Genomic DNA, 21,348 nt, shown 5'->3' with positions numbered 1-21,348 from the left:
GATTTTCAGTGTGACAATCCTCAGTATCTGGTTTACATGGGTACCTAGTACTGTCTTTGTCGTGAACTGAAATTTAATTATTTAATCTACACTTCCTTAGCCAAAGAATGTTCTTTACCTTGGACTTTTACAGTAAATACAGTAAAAAAATTCTATAAATATATTCAAAATCCTTACAGTCTGCATTATGTTAGTGGTATGTAGTTGCATCAGTATGTGAAGAATGCTGTTTTCTTTGATGTTTCAGAAGAAAGCCTAAAAAATGCAGAGTAGATAAAAGATGCGATTTCCTTTATAGAGGAAGCATTCCAGAATGTTACTATGTAAGGAGGTTTCTTTGGGTGTGAACCAAGTTCTTATCTATTTATCTGTTTTGTTGGCTGTTGGCACCTTTATCGTAGCTTGTATTCTATTTAATTCTCAGGTTCTTTTCCTGAATCTTAGAATCTGTTGCCTTAGAAAAGAGTCCTTTTGATTCATATGTGAGCATCAAATAGGTTTGTTTTGCTGTTTAATCTTTCTCTATGCTGTCCACTTCTTTGTTTTTAAATATTTTGTAACCACACTGTATCTTCATTTTTCAGACTCAGGCTTATACTTGTAAGTCATTACTAAGCTTAGAGTTATTTGTGAGGCATCAGATAAATATAGTCTTGTCTTTTGTAGAATTAATTTATTCTCAGAGTCTAGGTAATCTTCAAGATATTTTTTACTCATTCATCTTTTAACACATTAACATGTTAATCCATTGTAAATTCTTTTAAAAAGTGATGGGACTGTGCCAGAGTTAGCTCTCATTCCAAGTTGTTCTTTACTGCACGTTCATCCTATTTAATCTTCTCTCCTTAGACTTTCTGTGAAAAATGTTTTTGGAAACAAAAAACACTAGAAATTCAGCACTTCATTTTTTTATTTTAACATGATGCCAATTGATTGTCTTTCCGTCCAAATCCTTCTTGCATTTTATCGGTAGTGCTTCTTCAAGGTCATAACCTATGTTATGTGCATATGATACTAATCTTTTGCAGAGTTCCTTTGTCTGATTTTAAGTAGAAGATCTAGTGGCCAGTCTGATCAATTTCTCTACAAGCATCCACTGAACATTGGAGATAGGCTCTTATTACACATTATTGTAAGGATATAAGTGAAAGAATATTTTCAGGAAGATGAAGGACTTGCTAGGTTATTTTTCCATTTTAAAAAACTGAATCACCCCTTCCTACAATCATTGTTATGTTTCCATCAGAATCCAGATAGTATATCTTGTTTCTTGCCCATCAGAAAATATCCTTTATATTATTATGCAGGGTAAGAACTGTATTTGTTTCACTTCCAAGAGTGGAGATCTGGTATTATGGATACCTTTGAGAGAAAATAATTTTCCTGCTACTGTTCTTCTGTGAAGATGCTCATAATTACAGATTGCCACTCAGAAGCTTTTCAATGACATGATGGCCCTGTAAGACCTTATATGTCTCTTACTCAAAGATAAGTAATTTTATCTTTTGCTTAAAAATGATCTTCTGAATAGCAATTAGGAAGATCCTCTATTCCTATTAAGAGCAAAATTCTAGGCTTTGAGGGGAGATTTTTGACAGTTATTTATCTGTTTATGTTCTGTTGTTGTGTACAGAAGTGTGTAATTTCCTCTTATCAGTATCTGGATTCATCTGAAAGTGAAATTAGTTCTTGAATCTGAATCACATAAAAAATAGCTTGCTTTGAAAATGAGCATTTAAAAACAAAACCTCAGTTTTAAAATCTCATAAAATCGCTGGAAGAATGAACCTTATTCTAACTTATGAATTGCTGTCTTGCAAGGATCATCCCATGGTTTTTTCTTCTTGCAGTTGTTTTTCTGGGTTTGTGGTTTTTTTTTTTTTTCTTTTCACATGGCCTCTAACAAGTTCTCAATCTCTTACTCTTTTACCATTCATGCCCTGCTTCTAGAGATTCCAGGGCCTTGTGGTTTTCTGATACCAGGTAAGGTTGCAAGTAAGACCTGGAATGGATGATACGTTTAAGAACAGACCTTCTGACCTTCCTTTTGTGTACCTCAAACAGACTTCTTTCCTACAACATGCATGCTTACTGTTTGTTTTCCCTTTTAGTGAATTTAGAGCTGACTTGTCATGATATATCATTTAATGTAGATGTATGAAAAACTTCATTATTTTAAAAGCCTAAGATCAGGTTCTGAAAGTTACCTGATGGTTGCCACTCCATTGTACTGACATCAGTGATTTCATTAGCAGTTTCGCTGTAAAGTGACTCTGTAGATACTGATTTTGTTTCAAGAGCAAAGAGGATCTCCTAAAAAGTCAGTATTTCTTGCAAAGGCTTCTGAGAAACTGTTTTTGAGAAGGTTGATGTTATGTTTTTCTTCAAAAATATTAGATAAGTAAATGTGTGAGCGTATGTGTACATTTATTGATAATGAAATAATACACAGTCCATTTTTCACTCTTCATGGAAGAAAAGTGCTTTTTTTGCTTTTATTCTAAGATTTTTTTCCAGTTATAGCTTATGCAAAGATATATATATATCAACACTGTGAAAAATCAAATAACAGAATATTAAACTTTTTTTTTTTTTTTTTTTTTTAACATACAACAGTCTGCTAGTAAATATAAGCAAAGAAGGGAAGAAGAGAAAATACAGTAAAAACGAGAACAGGGTCTGAAACTTCCTTTTCATCAGAAGTAAAAATATCTGAAGCACTTCAATTTTTTGATCCTATAGCTGAGGAATTGTGAATCAAATTATTCATTTGTCTTGGATAATGTACATATGGAGAAGTTTGAAATTAAAACTTATGACACAAAATCAAACAGGCTTACTTAATAACTTGTTGGAAATGATGTTCCCATTTGGTCATTCTGTTTTAGAGTTGAAATTCACTTTGCTAATTCATACAGGAAAACAATGTCTGTTAATTAATGTTCTTAAATTCATGCCAAATAATAATCATTTTATTGAATGGGAAGTAGAAATGAGGCCATGGTGTTTAGAACAAGAAAGAGCAGACTTACAGTCTACAATAAGAGCTTCTTACCCCATATGTTTTTCATAGCACATCTTAATACCCTCTAGCAATAATTTGTGATAGTCTAAGGTGTTTTTTCCAACTTGCCTACCTTTGCTGTTTGCTGCTTTAAGAAACTGTAATCAGCTATAGATTTTTCTCTCAAAATAAGGTAATGAAAACAAGAATAGTCAGTGATCTACATAGATGGTGACTTTGGCAATCATCACAACTTATCTTACCATGAATTACTGTGTTCATCTCCCAGCATTTGCTTGCAAACTGCGACACAGATGGTTACTAGCAACTACAGATTAAAGGAGAAGTTTGTCAATCTTTCTGTAGCACCCCTACTGTATCCTTATAATCGTATGGCTTCCTTCCATGCCAGTTCCTTTACAGTAGCTTATCAGAGCTTGCCAAATAAAAGATAATTTTGAAAGTTTAAATAATAGAAAGCAAAAAAAACTCCACGTCACATCTCATTAAAAATGCACTGCTACTTCAGAAAAAAATTGCAGTCTGGCTTGTTTCATTTAAAATCATAGAGAGCAAGCAGGCAGTTCCACCACTAGGTCTGAGGAGTTTGTTTTGCCTAGTCACTGAAGAAATCACAAGTTATCCATTAAAACTTAAAAATTACCTGTAGATTTTTCCACAAGTCCAAGTCTGAAATAAAGCTGGAGTCAGTAATGTCATTAAGCAATTAAGCTGGAGATAGTAGAGAATGTATGTTCATTCTCTTAATAGGCATTTGGTCAAGTCACCCCTGTTTTCTTTTACAATAATTAATCTTAAAACTTGCACAAATTATTTGAAAATGATGCATTATTGTAAGCAGATGATTTCTAATTTTAAACAAATATCTGGTAATTTATTTGTTTGCCTGACAAAAGAAAAAACAAAAACACCAAAACACCAACTGATAGTTTATAGTTTGAAAATTTGTCATGAAAAAGCAGCATTAAAATTGTAAGCCAACAGAAAATAAGCAAATATCTAATAAATATTTATATCTTAGGAATAAGATTTAGGTAGGATAAAAAATCAGTCTGGTTTTTAAGACTTTAGATCTTGTCAACATTGCTTTCTAATTTCTATTTTTATAACCATTGTAATAACCATTGTAACAGAAGCAAGACTGAAGGCATTAAAGGCAGCCGTCTTTTGTATGTAGATTCATGATACTTTGGGAGTCAGCTAATGCAGAAATGAACTATGGCTGACTCCATAATGAGACAAGGTGCTGTATAGACCTACTTATAGTGAGATAGCTCAGACAGTATACTTTATCACAGATGTTCAACTTATTTTGCTAGGTCATTTTGCCACTAGTTCTATGTAATCCTGCAAATAAATAAAATTACAGTTCATGGTAACACCACCAATAGAAGGACTGGAAACTGCTATAGCCTTTCTTTTTCTCAGAGACAATTTTTACCTGATAAATTTGAAACTGTATTCTTAATTTTGTTAATAAAAAGGGAAGGCAATTATCATGGATCAGAACTATACAGATTTCAAAGAATGAGGATATCAAAATCACTTTGGGGTCAGCTGCTGCTGCTGCTGCTTCTGCTTTTTTTTTTTTTTTTTTTTTTTTTTTTTAAGAGATTAAAGCCAAAAATTGAGCAGCAAATATATCTGGGCATGTCAAAAGAATTAAGGACAATCAAGCATTCCATTCATGCAGAAATATCACAGTCTTAAAAACAAATACTGTTTTAGAATGTATAGCAGTGTAGCAGATACATCCTGTCAAATATGAATTAGTAGTTTGTTTCTGAATATCACATTTGTATTTTTAAGGGCCCGTGGATGTCAATATTCTTGCTAAGTGTAACCCTTGCTTATCAAATCCATGTAAAAATGATGGAACCTGCAATAATGATCCAGTTGACTTCTATAGATGTACTTGCCCATATGGTTTCAAGGTAGGTACTGGATGAAGAAGAAAAATTAGTGAAGTATTAGCCGCTCCCTTTTAAACAACAGTTTGTTTTAACCGACTCCCTTCCATTAATATCTGTATTTTCTTCTTAAATTATACCTGTTCCCTGGATAGGGTCAAGACTGTGATATTCCCATTCATGCCTGCATTAGTAACCCTTGCAACCATGGTGGAACTTGTCATTTGAAAGAAGGAGAAAAAGATGGTTTCTGGTATGTTGTTTTTAACTCTAATAACAGAATGAAAAACTGTTGACTTTTATATTTATGCAGGTGTTAATCTTTGGGTTCTCTTTGTTGATAATTGCAACTCAAAGGCGGGTTTACATTGCTTCTGAAGTTTTCAGACATGTCACTATCTGTGGAAAGCTTCTAAATCCCCAAAACTTTAAAAAACAACAATAAATGGTTGTGATTAGTAGAGGCTTTTCAGGTCAAGACAACATAATATTGACTCCATTATGCTAATTAATAGCTGGCTTGATCCCTGCTGAAAAAATCTCACCATTCATCTGTTGTTGTGTGTATTGCTTTAACAGACAGCATGTAAATGATAAAATTTAAATCCCAGTGAAAGAGAAAATTAATGATTCATTTGAAACTCACTATGCCAGCAGATAAACATGCTGTGAACATTTTTAATCTTGAGTTATTTAATCACACAGTACAATTACTCCAGATGTACTTCATGAATTATGAAATAAAGTTCTTTAGCATTCTTCTGTGAAATTATTAGTCATTTAATAATCTACACCTCAAGCTAGTTAAAAATGACACTTCGAAAAGAAACAATTCATTATCCTGCACTTCATTAAGACATTATTTTTATTTTTTAATCCATATTCTGCCCAAAGATCAAATACTTTTCTATTTAAAATTAAGTATATAGATCTTAATATTGTGTCTTTGGAATTTAAGGTGACACAGTCCTGTCTCAGGATTCGACCTTTTCCATTTGTTTAAACGCTACATATTTTGAAAATCAAAACATTTGTAAAAACAAAACAAAAATAATCCCTTTGAAAAGTTTATGTAGGCTTTATTTTCAGATATAAATACAGGTACAGTATTGTGGAACTTTAAATACAGATGTATAATGATGTATTTAACTAATAGATCAGTAGGAGTACTGCGTACTGATCTCTGATTCTGCAGTTTTCTCCATTCACTTAAATTGTTTTTAAGAACAAGACAAACAACAAAAAAAGCAGGATTATTTTCCTTAAGAAATATAATCTCATGTAATAATAGAAAGGTAGCAGTCATTTCAAAACCAGTTATTTCAGAATCGAAAAGGCACAAATTCAGAAGCCTTTTTGTCTGTAACTTAAAATGATAAAAATATTTGGAGAATATTTACTACATTTATTTTATATCATCCATATTCTCTTAGAGGTAGTGATTATAATTAGCAACCCTATTAATTACAGAACTTCTCTGATCCTCCCAGCTAAAATATTTGTGTGCTTGGTTTTATTTTTGGTTTTACAGGTGCACTTGTGCAGATGGATTTGAAGGTGAAAACTGTGAAATAAATGTTGATGACTGTGAAGACAATGACTGTGAAAATAATTCTACTTGTGTGGATGGAATTAATAATTATACTTGCCTTTGTCCACCTGAATATACAGGTAGGAATATAAAAGAAAGAGAAATTCCTAATAGGAAAGAGCTCTGTTTTTGTATGCAAGTCAATTTACTTTACAATTGATTTAAGGCCAAGTTTCCCTCAATAATTCTCTTCAGTATGGTTTGTAGTAAAAAGTAGACAATACCTACTCATTAATTTCCCTGTTATTTTTCAAATTATAGCATTTTGAATTTCAAAAATTGTTTCAAAATGTGTTGAAAAATGTGTTGAAAAGACGTTTCCTCACGTATGTTTACCTAGCACAACCAGGCCAATGAAGAATGCCCGTAGATGTAAAAATCCAAAAAAAATATATTACTTTTATCTTCTATTTTCCAAGTTGCTACCAGGGCAGAAAAATGTCTATTTGTACTAGCATGGAAATGGATTTGGAGTCCTGGATGTTGTCCTGCCCTCCTTTAAAAATATTAATTCAGACTGTGATGAAGAAAATAGCATTACAAGAAAATAGCATCATTAGAGCTGGCAGCCAGGCTCCTCTCTTTGAGACACAGGGTACCTTGCTTGCTCTCATCATGTGTGTGAGAATGGAGAGTAGTTAGAACAGGAACATGTGAGAACAAGAAGAAAGATCTGTTGTTTATGTTCATCTGTTTCATAGTTTTTCTAGTTAGACAGATCTGCTTTCTGTCAGCTAGCAGTCCACTAGGAGAACACAGAGATTAAATTCACAAAACCATTATTTGAAACACATAACAAAGATGCAAGATCCTCTCTAACCTAGGAATTAACTAACTATACCTACTCAACCTCTTTTCTTAATATAACAATCCTATTGCGTCTATTAGTTATGCTTTTCATCATCCTCAGGGAGCACTAAATTTGGGCTCTGGAAAACTGGAAGGAGAGGTTAAGTAATGAAGTAATTTCATTTATTGAAAACACAGCTAACACCTTTTTAATCCAAGGCATTTCCATCATTATTTTTACAACCCACTGGATTGCTGAAATGATTTAGAGTATTCAGATTTGAAGTCAGTATTTAAATCTTGAAAACCTTCAGTAAGAAAAAATGATAGAACAGAGGTATAAAAAATATGTAATCTGTGTTTTCATCCAGTACTTATTCTGGGTAAATGTTTGGAACCAATTTCTCTATAAGGAATGAGCCACAAAACCTAAAGAGATATGAGTTAAAAGCATATGTAGCCAGAATAAGGTAAATAAGAATAATGGGGTGGCCCACATCTGCAAGATTAGACTTAACCTACTGCTTAAGAAAACTCTTTTGTCAGGTACTCCTCCCTCACTGTACTGGAAAGCAACTGAAAATTCAAGCCTTAGAAAGAAATAGTAGGTTACAGTGTCAATAAGTAGTAGCAGATCTTTGTTATTTCTCCTATATCTAATATTTCAGCTATATCTGAATCAAGCTTCAGATTCCAGTATTAACTGCTATCTCCTTTGAAAATGAACAGATACTCTTTTGCATAGGATGGAAGAAACCAGTCAAATCAGTCTAGTTTTCCTATTTAACAACTTCACGTTAAGAGGTTTCACGTACTTATTAAATAGTGGACAATTCATTTGCACATCCATCCTCCTCAGCAGTTTTTTGCTTGTGTTTCTTATTTCTTCATTTCTGACATTACCCTAGGTGCATTTGGACTGCTAGGGCAAACAGCTTGTTGTATTCATAATAACCCATGGGAAGGACTGTTTTGTATTAAATATCCATGGAGTGGATACAAAGGCTTGTTTATATGTGCTAGCCTAAAATTTTGATTGTCGGCTTGTTGCATTTCTGTTGTATTTTAATTGAAATGTATGTTTTACATTTACAATTAAAACTTCAATTGTAGTATTTATATATATATGTAGTTAGAGTAAAAAAATGAGAGCATAAACGTTTGCAGCATTTTTAACTCGATGTTTGTAATGTAGTTGGGTTGATTTTTTTTTAAGTTAAAACAGAAGAAAGTGTTTTTTTTACTTGACTCATATCTAAGGAAATGGCAATTACTTTGCTTTGAGGAGCCTGTTGTTGTAGAATGCTGCGCATAATTCTAACAAGAAAATGCTGTGAGTTTCCATGGCAAGTGGTTTTGTTTGCTAGATGGAATTCTTTTAGAAAAGCAAATTTGTTTTCATAGATACAGTTTCTAGTCAAAATTGTTACTGAAATCAGTAGGTCATATAAATAGATTATTTCCAAACCTTATGAAAAAAAAGACACACGTTTTTCCAAACATGCAAGACCAGAGCCTCTGCTCACTTTATAGACGAGGTGGACATAAGTAGTATCAAAATTTCAAGTTTTTCATTCCACAGGACACAGTACAGAATTCTACTGTACATTATCTGTCTTACAGAGCATCTGAAGTTAGGATACGTTCTGTGAGATCTTAAGCCAGTTTCAATTCAGATAAATTATAAGGAGAAAATATAAAACATCATTTATCTTTTACACTTGACACCACTGTTCTTGCATAGTATGTTACTTAAGTAACTTTCAGCATTAAGAGTTACTCTGGGTACATTAGGATCTAGAAATAGTAGTGTTCAGAATATAAAATGATCTTACAGTTGCCTCAAGTGTGTATGAGATATCAAATTATTTATAGGATTGTTTTTTCCTTTTGCGCATAGCTTGATTTGAAAGCAATAGAACCCATACCCAGTATTAATACAGTGATTTTTCATTAGGAGTTTTGCAGACATTTGGATGTTGGTATCTGTTTTAAAAGGTTAAAATCAGATCTGTATATTACTATGTGCTGGGTTTTTTTCCTCATGGAAGGCATTTTTCAGTAGATAAACAGCTGTACTAGCTCGGCAAAAGTAGGCTAATCATCAGAAAAACTGGCTATATATTCAGTAGGTAAAAAAATATTTTAAAATATGAAAGTATGTATCTCTAGTTCAGAAAGTCCCTGAACCATAAGTTGCTGGAAGCTGAACAGTATACATACCAGGAAAATGCCACCACAGCCTTGTTGTGTTGTCTTTTAATTTTGCTGACAATGCTTTGTATTGTTTGTGTGCAAGATACCACGGCAAGGATATACTGAATGTGGAAGTGCATCAGCCCAGAATATTTTTTCATTCTTTCATTTGCAAATATGTTTTATGTTTCAGTAGCACAGTGTAACAAAGAAGTCAGTTGGAACCCATTGGTATGAATTGTAAATCATTCTGCTCTAAAATTTTAATACAATTGACTCTGAAAATACATAAAAAATACAAAAAAAAAAAAATTGTAAAGAATGTTGCAGTGCAAAACTCTGTCACTTTTTGCATTTTTTTTTTTTTTTTTACAATCCCTTGGAAATTTGCACTTCTTAAATAAGTGCTATTGATTAAAAAGAAGAAAAAAAGAAAGAAAGAAAAAAAAAAAGCCTGTTAGCTTACGAACCAGGAATCGATTTTCATCTGCCTCAGTTAAGTTTTACAATTACCTCCACAAATAAAAGTGGAAAGACAAAGAAAGGTATTTGCACAATACTATGAGCTTTCTTAAGATCACAGACTGTAACTGTGAAATAACGGGAAGCAAATGGAATCATCAGGCATTCAGATTGTCTGATGAAATCTTGAGAAATAAAACATTAAAATGCTTCGCTATGTCCTGCACTCTTTAACTCTGCTATTCTCTTAACATTATCATCTCCTTTATATTAAACTCAGTCTAGTTAACATCAAGTCATTTTGTGTGCATTCTATAGACTACAGATAATCATTTATCTTTCTCATTACCATCAGTCATTAGATCACAAATCTAACAGATCCAGAAGTAAAATCTTTCTTATGCCATCAGTGGCATGTACTTCTTACCTTTTCTGTTTGTTTTGCTCTGCTGTAGGTGAGACTGAAGCTTGCTTCATTTTTGCTATATCAACATCTCTGCTGCTATAGCTGTGCATTAGCTTAATGTGCTATGCTGTTGTATTACAATGTAAAAAGTCTCTTGTCTCTTCTGTCTTTGTCACTGCAAGCTGCTAATCTGAATGAAGTGGAAAAAGGTCAGTTGTCTTTTAAGCCTATTTTCACTTTCCTTTCCTTAAAGGTGCATGGATTTAAGTTCTTACGAATGATCAAATGAATCGTATATAGATATCGTTTAGAAAGCTCATTGCAAATCCTGAAATCAGTCACATGGATATAGCTGTGAATACGTGTCGAAAGAATGTCATTGAAGATACAGATCACTGTGCAGGAGTACTATTATATTACTTCTTTTCAGGTGTTTTAAAAATTTGTGCACCCATGATAGGACTGACAAAAAGGTTTATGTTGTGATCTTCTGAAATCTTTAGTCTCGTCTTTAATACATACCTTGTTTTCATTCTAAAGTATGCTGTGTTTTATAGCACTGTTTTGATGTAATCTCTTTATTAAATGACGGTACTAGAAATTATGCTGGAGTATAGAATGGTAGTCCTTTTGCTTATCATATGTGAGTGACATTTGTGCCATAAGTATCTAAAGAATCTGAAATGATCTCATTAAGCTCAGGCTGTTGTACAGGAAAGGTAATGGTGAAGGTATTTATGATATGAACTTTGGTTGTTTTTTATTGTTTTGTTTTTTTTTTTCTTTAAATTATTACTATTCTCTGTCTGACACCTATCTCTCTACCAGAGATAGTACATCTCCTATATAAGCTGATCTTCCATACAATCCACTATTTACAATCTGAAACTAGCATAATTGGAGACAATGTATTTGTAAATTGCATATTTAGTTCTGAAAAGCAAATGGGTCAAATAAACTTGCAGTGTATTTGCTGTCAAGTAAATTTGATAAATATAATTTGCACTCTATAAAACAGTGCAGTATTTCACTAATGAAAAATATTTTCATTAACCACTAAATAACATATTTAACAAGGCTGCAATTATACAGTCTATGTTGACATCTGAAGAGTTATTCTTAACAGTTTAAAGTAAGAGCCTGAATTCCCTCTGCAAATGACAGAGAGAAGCAGATACGTCCAGAAAGTGATTCCATCCACAATTTGGATACTTAAATTTATATACAATTTAGACATGTCCTTCTTCTGCATTTTACAGTTACTTGTTTGAACAAGTAACGATTGGCCTCACATATTTCTTTCTCCTTGTCACTTCCAAAGTTATTTCTATATTGTTCTCTTGCTGTCCTAGTATGAAACTGGTTGATTTTATAAAGAGTCCTTTCACAAGAACTAGAAAAAATGCAAGTTCAGTACAGAGAAATATAAAAGCTGAACTTTGTTACCCTTGCTTTTAATAGTAAATAAACAAAGCAGTTATAATAATAACTAGTTCAGTGTTAATGATTCATTTTGATTTATCACAAATATCCAGCAATGTGAATTGCAAAATTTAGGGTTTTCTTTTGTAAATTAAAAATAAAACCCCTAAACTTTTCTTCTGTGCCCATGAAAAATAGTTTTTTAAATGGAATTTAAACTGAAGATGCTACTTTGAAGAGACTCAAGCCTTAATTTCAAGTTGCAGTAGATGTTGCCTGTGCATAATTAGGCTTGCTGGTAGTTTGAATGTCTTTTAAATGTGATAAATGGTAGAAAGGCAATGAATTCTATACAGTCATTGTAAATGTATGACACAAGTATGAACTAGAAAATATTAAAATTACTGATTTTATCAAGAACAAATTCCTCACAAACAAATTATCAAAGACCTGGGGATGTGAACTAAGTTCAGTACAAAAATTAAGCAGATGTGTGTGATACGTGCTTGTATTTGCTTGCACACTGAACATGAAAGTCATTGTCAGTATCTAAGTTGCTTGGAGGATCATGGCAGACAACTTTTGAGCTGGCAGTAGAGGGAACGAAGGATAATGACAAGTAATCATTTCAGTTTAGGCAAGCCCTAGACAGATGTAAATTTTGTTTTTATGTTTCAAAACTTAATTACATGGTCTTCTAGCTGCTACAGTTAAGCAGTTGTTTAAATTCACTTGGTAAACAAGTAGTTGCTTAAAATTGAGGCATGCAAGTAATGAAAAACAAATCATACTGTTTATTGTAGATACAGTAATGTGATAGCATGATAAAAAGTATGATTATTTCATTTAATCAGAATCAATCCACAGTCTTGTAAGATTTACATACAAATGCTCTAACTTTTAAGAACAAACCAGTAACTTTGCTACTGTTGCTTTTCATGACTTGTATAATTTTGTTTTGTGAAGATTAATACTCATGCTAATGTAGTCATTTGAGGTATATTAAAGTAATTTTGCTACATTTTCATGAAGGTGAAGTATACATCCTTGGCAATCTAAACCACTTACTTCTAGTTTGATAGCTGCCTTTAGTGATTCTGTCAATTATCCTTGTTTTGTTTTCCTTAATTGTCTTAAAGGCTATCTGCCTAAAGTTATTGTTTTCTGTTGTTGCCAAATAGCATAACTAAATGACTAGCAATGATAAACTAACTAAGCTACGTCTTGCAGCTTAGCTGAAGAGAAGTAAGGAATGGTGAGCAAAGTGCAACAATTGATCAAATTTTAAATTCTACTCAAAAATTAAATTCTAACAGAATTTGCAGATTTGTGGTTGTAAATTGTATCTTACTGTGACAGTGAACAAAAATTTAGCATCAGTGTCCTTTGTACAGTAGATGTTTTTATTTTATTTTTTTCCAATAGTACAATCAGTACTTTAAGCATCTCGGTTTTTTTTGCTTGTCAAAGTCAAGACTTAAACTGCAGCACTTTTCTCTATATAGTTTCTTAAGTAGCACTGTTGTTTTCCAACCATTCCTATAAGGCATTCAGTATTTGAGTCAAAAGTAAATGAACAGAGACTTTCAGTCAAAAACTAGATTAAAATACCTAATTGATAAAGCAGAAAAAAGTCTGCAGAAATTGACTTGCAATATGTAGCAACCAAGATTGTACGCTGAAACAAAGATAAATGTACATATATCCTGCTATTCCAGTAATTATTCTTAAGTCCACAAAATGTATTTGGTATTTTAGCTTTGGAGCAATTGACAGGTCTTTCCTTTGTATTCTTTATCTAGTTTATATTCTAATATCATACTCAACTTTAGTAGTATGCTAGGATTACTAGTATACTAGATTTTAAGCTTGATTCTTCATTAAGTTTGCCTGTAATTTTCAATGTCCTCTAATATTAATCACCATTTTTATTAGAGCTCTTATATTCATTCAGAAATATTCTGGATCACATGGTATGACTATATATTTTAATTTATTGCCCAATTATTCAAAATAACAATGATGTAAATCATTTTTGCATCATTGCATTGTTCCTCATTATTTGTTGTACTGTCTTTATATGTTGAGAAATCCAAAGTTAAGTTATTCTGTGATTTATAAGCTCATCATGTCATAAGAGTGAAATAACATATAGAGAGAAAACATAAACTATGAATCTAGGAATTTATGACTTTGGTTAGTTATCCAAGGGTTACACACAACATGTCACCTGTACTAGCAGTACAGATAATAGAACATAATAGTACTATCTGACTGTTTAAATCTGCAACACCTTCTACATCTTAGTAGAAATCTCAGTAAATATTCCAATTTTTCCTTGGAGGATTGCCTGCATTCAGATTGTGCCAATAATGAAGAGTTCCACTGGTTTCAGTGCTACTCCATACCAGGAACCAGACTGCATAGATTAATTAAACAGGATGCCTCATGAAAACAGTTACTGCTGATCCTAATTAAATTTTGGAAGTTTTTCATAGAATCTTTGATTTTTATCCACTAATTATCTAAAAAATAATAATCTGCTGTTTATTCTTCTACATCCAAAAATGTTCCTGTCTTCATCTTCTAAAACATGATTACTTAGCCATGCTCTTACAGTACCCTCAGTTCTAATGCTGTTAGGTGAATGGAAGAATGTACACACACATTGATATCAAGATTCCTGAAACCCAGACACTCTGTTTTACAATTGTTTTTCCGTTGTTATGTGTTATGATCTTAAAAACACTGCTTTTTTTTTTTTCCCCCATCATTCTCTCTTTATTTCAACAAAATGATTTTATTCCCTTCACCTTTTGTCAATTCAATTCTGAATAATAAGTAACAAATTGGTTATTCAGTATGCCAAAAGAGATGTTGCTTTACCAGGAACATATTCTTTGAAAGTCTGGATTCCATCTCACAAATTTTCACATTCTTTTTCTATCTACTTACTTTTCCTCAAGCAGTGATGTTTTGGTTTTGAGAAGGCTTCACTCAGAATATAAATCTGTTAACAGTGCAAATTAAGAACTAGCATTTAGGTTATTTTGGTTTGTTCTTCTGCTGATTATATTCTCATTGAAAAATTCAGTATCTGATGTAAATGTTTTGGATTCCATCTCAGATTTTTAGTTGTTTTTCTTTTCATTTATCCTGTGTGCAAGTCCATCATGAATTCTACTGACTATAATGACAGGGTTTGTAGTTCTTTTAAAACTGACTTTTTTTGGTTCAATAGGATTTTGTGCTTTCTCATACGTGATTCCTCACTACATGAACTGCCATGTTTATCACACCCTTACCTTGATTCCTATTTTCTCCGTTACTTTGTTCAACTAAAAGCTCCCTCCAATTATATGATTCTGGTTTATTTCACATTATGTACAATCTTCAAATGTAAAGACATACTTTTATTTTCTATCAGAACACGTACGTTCCTGTCTTTTTTAGAAGAGCTTTATTTTTTGGAATCATTGTTTCTGTTTCAGTCTATATGGACCTTTATACTGTAGAAGGATTCCAAAGAGTACTGAAATAAAAGTGTGTCCATAATTTCAAAAACATTTAATGATGCTTGCAAAGCACTTGACTGTCGTAGGCCGGATAATATGACATTGATTTTACAATTTGAATTCGATATTTTTCAAAACTGTAAATATTTTTCCAGTCCCAAATGTCTAGGTTTGATTCCTAGCAAGATCTGCGAATTAAGACTTTTCAAGTGTCCCAGAACTTTTCATGAGGTAGTTCAATTTTTAGTGTAGCTCTGAAGACACGTGCCATCAATTCATGACTACTAAAATGCAATGTACTCTGAAAAATCATGTATTTTGGAAGCACTTGGATGAAAAAAAAAAAAAAGACAAGATTTATACACTACTCAATAATGCTATTTGCCCCACTTAAAGAAATTTCAAAGGTCTATGCAAACAGTAACCTAAGCGATGGCTCAATTTCTCTCCTGTATCAATGGCAGTTCCATGAATCAGTGGTGAGATTGTTTGCTTCTATAACACCAGCCCTAATTCTTCTTTTGAGAAAGTATTTTGCGGTTTTCCACTGAACTTTTATTGTGACTGTAACTACAGAGACTTTCTGTTTGAAAGATAGGCCCAATATGTCATTCTCGTCTGTGGTTTACTCTTGAGAAATCTTGGGAATGTTTAGAGAAGTTTTTTCAAAGTGTTGTAAACACTGAACAACTATATTTTTATCATTTGTAATTGGGTTGTCATTTCCTATGTTTTGAAGTTCTGCATTTAATTGTACATAGATTATACTCCAGAATAAGATATTTTTTTATGAGTATATAAAAGTATCTCTTGTTACACACTGATCTGTATAGAGATAAAAGCATTTCTAACTCATAGGAATGCATATAAGCTAAGTTAAAAATAATAATAATTTTAGGGTTTCTTTGTTCCACTGAGATCCCTGAAAATCTGAATTCTCTATTTAATGTTCAGAGATGTCTCATACTTAAATATTGATGACCTATAGGTGGCTTTCAGCCATTACAAGTTCTTCAGATTGACTAAATGCTATGTGAAGAATTACTTCCCTTTATAAATGCTTTTGTTCAAACAAAACCTTTTGAAAAGAGAAAGGGATGTGGGTTTTGTTTGATATATTGTGGGATGCTAAGAATCCCTGGTATTTCAGGATTCTTTGTGCACTGACCTAGCCATAACATTTGCACACTTCCAGACTAATAAGTCCATAGAGAGTTTGAAAAGGCTTTGAGGATAGAATTTAAATCCTTTCTATTAGTCATTCTCAGTGGCCTGTATTTGATCTTCATTCAGTTTCCTAAATATATTGACTAAGTCATATTGTTACTGACAGTTTTCCTGAGGTCTTTTAAGTAGGCTGTGCTTGAACACCATTGTCTTGTGTTAACCCAAAGCTTATCTGGTTTTGTATGGAAAATGCTCCACTTGCAAATTGGTAATGTGCTGTCATTAAAAATATATGTATATCTTTATAGACAATCAGTCTGGATCTTTTCATGTATTTTTTTCTCTTGGATGACTGTGATGCACTTTTCTGACTGGTTTTGGCTTCTCTGTGTTTCAGGATGTTGAAGATTTCATGCCTTACAAACACATAACACATATGTTTATATGTTTCTATTGAATTATTATTCTTTGTTTCAGCTTTGCCTTTTTCTCTATCTCTGCTGCTAATGAGGACTGTTCCTCAATTCCAAGTTTTATTTATTTGTCCAGTGATTGAAATAAATCCTACTTATCTGAAGTTCTAGAAATAATATCTGAGATCATGAATAGTCACAGTGGTATGTTCATGATATGCAGTCTTAAACAATGGTTCATAAGTACAATTGCTGTGAAAATGAAGGCCTTCTAGGGAGAATCTGTTGAACCTAACAAATATATATACATATGTATCCAGTACTTACCTACTCTTATTTTCAGTTCATCATCATTATCATGTGTATTTTTATAATGCTAGAGAAGTCCAACTAAGATAGAAGGTAGTTTCTTTGTGGTACTAGGCCCTCCAAGAACTCAACAAATAACAGACAGAAACCTTATTGTTTAATGATATTAGTAGCTGATAAGCTTGTTCATAAACCTAAACACATTTGTATTTTGGAAGATAACATTCATTCATATGCTCATTCTAAAACTCTATTCCAGCGTTGTTATCCTGTACCTTCCTCCTTTTTTTCTAGTCCACCTGTTTTTATTCAAATTGTACCCCTAAATATTCTATCCTTCTTTTCCCATTTCTGCACTTGTGGTGATGCTGTCTTTGTCCCCAGTACTCTGCTGCCTTTCTGCAGATATTTATTTCTCATCACGACTCCTTCCACTAGTGCCTAATGCCAAGACAAGAAGCAGTGGGCATAAACTGCAACACCAGAGGCTCCCGCTGAACACCAGGCTGCACTCCTGTGCTGTGTGGTGATGGAGCACTTGTAGAGACTGACCAGAGGCTATGGGTCTCCTTGGAGATTGGCTTGCTTGGACAAGGGTATAGGCACCCTGCTCATGGTGTCCCTACTTGAGTAGGGGTGTAACCACATGCTTCCAAACTCAACTCCTTCTGTGATTCTGTGATCTAACTACACTGATGACCAATACTCAGAAAAGTAAAACCAGTGATACCAAGTATCGTACTTCTTGAAGAAAAGTTCAACTTCATCAGTGAAGGCACTTTCTTATCAACTGATCTTTTCTTTCCCATTTTGGTGAACAGTTCTGTTTTCATACCCTCTTGACAAATGTCAAGAAGCAACCCTACTACCTGCATTGTTTCTATGAATCCTTAAATTCAGCAAGTACAAATAGTAGATAATTATGGTATATTAACAAGTGCAAAAAGTTGGAATGTTGATTAAGAAAAGTAGAAAGTAGAAGGCAAGATTTTGTTGTTGGATAATTGGAATTGTAGTGTCAGACAGTGATATTAACAGGTTGTTGTTCTTGTTTCATTTTATTTTTTTTTTTTTAGAAATAGATTACTTGCAATACAAATCTGAATATTTCTGTGTGGAATGTATTCATTATTATACCGTTAAGCATGCATTTTTTTGATGTTAATAGAAAAATTCATAGCAATTGCTGAAAAAATAGAAACAGCTATTTTTGGGTCACTGCTGTTTTCACTGAGTTGAGAACATGTATTACTTTTCAGGTGAGCTCTGTGAGGAGAAACTAGATTTCTGTGCTCAAAACTTGAATCCTTGCCAGCACGACTCAAAGTGTATCTTGACACCTAAAGGTTACAAGTAAGTTTAAAATGTTGTCATGGTCCAGCTGCATCCAAATTTTTAGGATTTTTATCCTCCTCAGCATCTTTTGTTTTTCTTTTAGTGGAAGGAAGTTCTGTTCTCAAAATTCAGTTATTACTAAATATTACAGTAGACTAGGCTCAGTTATTTTAAGGTAGATCTCCAGTATTATCTTAGATATGATTTACTTAATTAAAAGATTCTTAGCAGTTCAAGCTTCAACTAGAATTTGAAGAAGAACAAAATGCAGAGCAGTTAGTTTATATGATAGTCTATACAAAACCCTTTTATTATCTTGGACAGTGGGAAAATAATTACATTTAATTGAAGTGGAATTATTATACTGCTGTCTGAGAAGTAATTATGGAAGAGGTTATTAGGAAGGAACACTGGAAGGTATAAAATAAAGTCCATTCCCAGGAAAGTTAATCTGTAATTACACTATATACTTATTACAATTAATTATGCACACTTCAAAGTGTTTTAATAGGCTTTAGGTTAATAAATCATAAGTACCTGTCTTACACAGTGTATGCTCTTGTGCCAGAATCAGGTTATCTATTATCATTACAAAAGCTTATGAAAAGACATGTTATTTAATATGAGGCAGAAAACATTCAAATATATCAAATATTCACATGAACACAAAATGTTCATTAAAAAAGTTGTCAATTGGAAAATAAAAAACTTGTTGGATTTAATTTTTTCTGCATTATGTTTATTATCTTCATGCCACTTCAGGAATCTAGTTTGGCATCTCATCCTTTACTACTCAGTTGATCAATCTTCTAAGTTAATTTCTGAGATTTTAAATCAGAAAATAACATATGCAGTAACTTCAAGAATGTGTCTTGCTTATTTTTATTAATAGCGTGCTTTACGTTCTTTATTCCATTTTCTTGTTTACATATGTTGTTCAATAAATTTGGGATCTATTTTGTTAGAGTATTTAATTTAACATTATACAGATATTTGAAATCACTCTTGGCTCTTTAGAGCAAGTTTTAGTTGTAAGAGAAAACAATGGCAAGGGAGGAATCACAGGGTCTAATGAAATCAATCCATAAATCTTAATCAAAAAATATTCATGTGAATGTATGAATTAGTAATATTTTCCATTCATTTTTCACAGACTTCTGAGCATTCACTCAGTCTGAGAATATGAGAACTCCCTGCAGAACTGCTGCTAGCATTAACAATGAGAGTAAAATAAATGATAAATACAATGAAGTAAAATTAATAATAATAAAATAAAAAAATAATGTTGCCTACTATTCTGACAACATAAAGTTTCCAGTTCAGTGAGAACTTGAGGGCTCAGGGCAGGGATGCAGAGAGTGTGTTTTGAGACTTACGTTAGTTCACTAACATCGAGCTATTTGTGGTAAATTAGGCTGGTTGAACTTCAAGGGGAAAAATAATGTGTTACCTTTGAATTGAATAAATGGATCTTTGGCCTATTGTTAGCTGTTCAGTTGGCAAAGAAATTATCCATCAGAATAACACAAATGTTGGATTACTTGTCTGTTTCAACAACTAAGCATATTGATTATTTTTAGTGTTCACAGCCACTTACAACATCCCTTAACATTCTGCATTACTCATAAATTCAAAGAACTGTCAAAATGATTCATGAGGTTTCTCTGGGTTTTAAACCACAAATTATTCGATATAACGTCAAATAATGAGTAAGCATGTATAACTGGCAAACCTGGAAATGAAAATTCCCCAAATAATAACATGATTAAGGTACAAAGTCAGAGTAACATTTTAAAGTTTCAAGTTTTAAACAACCGATTAGTTCCTTACCTTTCACATTAACACTCAGTATTGTTAAAAGGCATTGTGTTATCCTTGCTTTTCTATTTTACAGATGTGATTGCACACCTGGATATGTAGGTGAACACTGCGATATTGACTTTGATGACTGCCAGGACAATAAATGTAAAAACGGAGCACAGTGTACTGATGCAGTTAATGGGTATACATGTATTTGCCCAGAAGGATACAGGTGAGGAAGATTAGAAAATAGTACAAGCATGTTTAAGGCCAAGTTGGATGGGGCACTGGGCAATCTGATATAGTACTTGGTCTTGGAGAAGGCTCTGGGGCGACCTCACTGTGGCCTTCCAGTACTTGAAGGGAGCATATAAACAGGATGGGGATCAACTGTTTACATGGGTTGATAGTGATAGGGTTATGAGGAATGGTTTTAAACTGAAACAGGAAAAATTTAGGTTAGATATTAGGAGGAAGTTTTTTACTTCCTCTTTACTTTAAATTACTTTACTTACACATTGTAACAGGCTGCTCAGAGAGGTTGTAGACGTCCCATCCCTGGAGGCATTCAAGGCTAGGCTGGACGTGGCTTTGGGCAGCCTGGTCTGGTGGCTGGCGACCCTGCGCAAAGCAAGGGGATTGAAACTAGATGATCTTTGAGGTCCTTTTCAACCAATTCTATAGTTCTATGTGTGTCTTTCTTGAGTCAGTCACGTTGGTTTTTGTAAATACTGATTTTTCTATTTGTATTTAGTGGCTTGTTCTGTGAGTTTTCGCCACCGATGGTTTTACCTCGCACCAGCCCTTGTGATAATTATGAATGCCAAAATGGAGCCCAGTGTATTGTAAAAGAGAGTGAACCAATCTGCCAGTGTTTATCAGGCTACCAGGGTGAGAAATGTGAAAAGCTGATCAGTATAAACTTTGTCAACAAAGAATCTTATCTACAAATCCCTTCAGCTAAGATACACTCCCAAACCAATATCACTCTTCAGGTAAGATTGCTTG

General features: G+C 33.0%; 1 protein-coding gene across 2 annotated transcripts in view; it reads left to right on the top strand.

The window, feature by feature from the left end:
• Positions 1-21,348, top strand: part of SLIT2 (slit guidance ligand 2) — a 245,409-nt gene that overhangs the window by 208,632 nt on the left and 15,429 nt on the right. For both annotated transcript variants that reach the window (XM_042871561.1, XM_042871560.1), the window contains 6 exons: positions 4,835-4,959; positions 5,091-5,188; positions 6,467-6,606; positions 18,465-18,558; positions 20,435-20,572; positions 21,095-21,335. In XM_042871561.1, coding sequence (XP_042727495.1) covers positions 4,835-4,959; positions 5,091-5,188; positions 6,467-6,606; positions 18,465-18,558; positions 20,435-20,572; positions 21,095-21,335 — 836 coding nt within the window. The remainder of the gene's footprint in view (positions 1-4,834; positions 4,960-5,090; positions 5,189-6,466; positions 6,607-18,464; positions 18,559-20,434; positions 20,573-21,094; positions 21,336-21,348) is intronic.

The sequence above is a fragment of the Lagopus leucura genome, unplaced genomic scaffold (genome assembly GCF_019238085.1).
Source record: "Lagopus leucura isolate 7727_CA_CO unplaced genomic scaffold, USGS_WTPT01 Super-Scaffold_100004, whole genome shotgun sequence".
In the NCBI taxonomy this organism is placed as follows: Eukaryota; Metazoa; Chordata; class Aves; order Galliformes; family Phasianidae; genus Lagopus; species Lagopus leucura.
The sequence above is the reverse complement of the archived record's forward strand: the minus strand, read 5'-3'. Positions and strand labels throughout refer to the sequence as shown.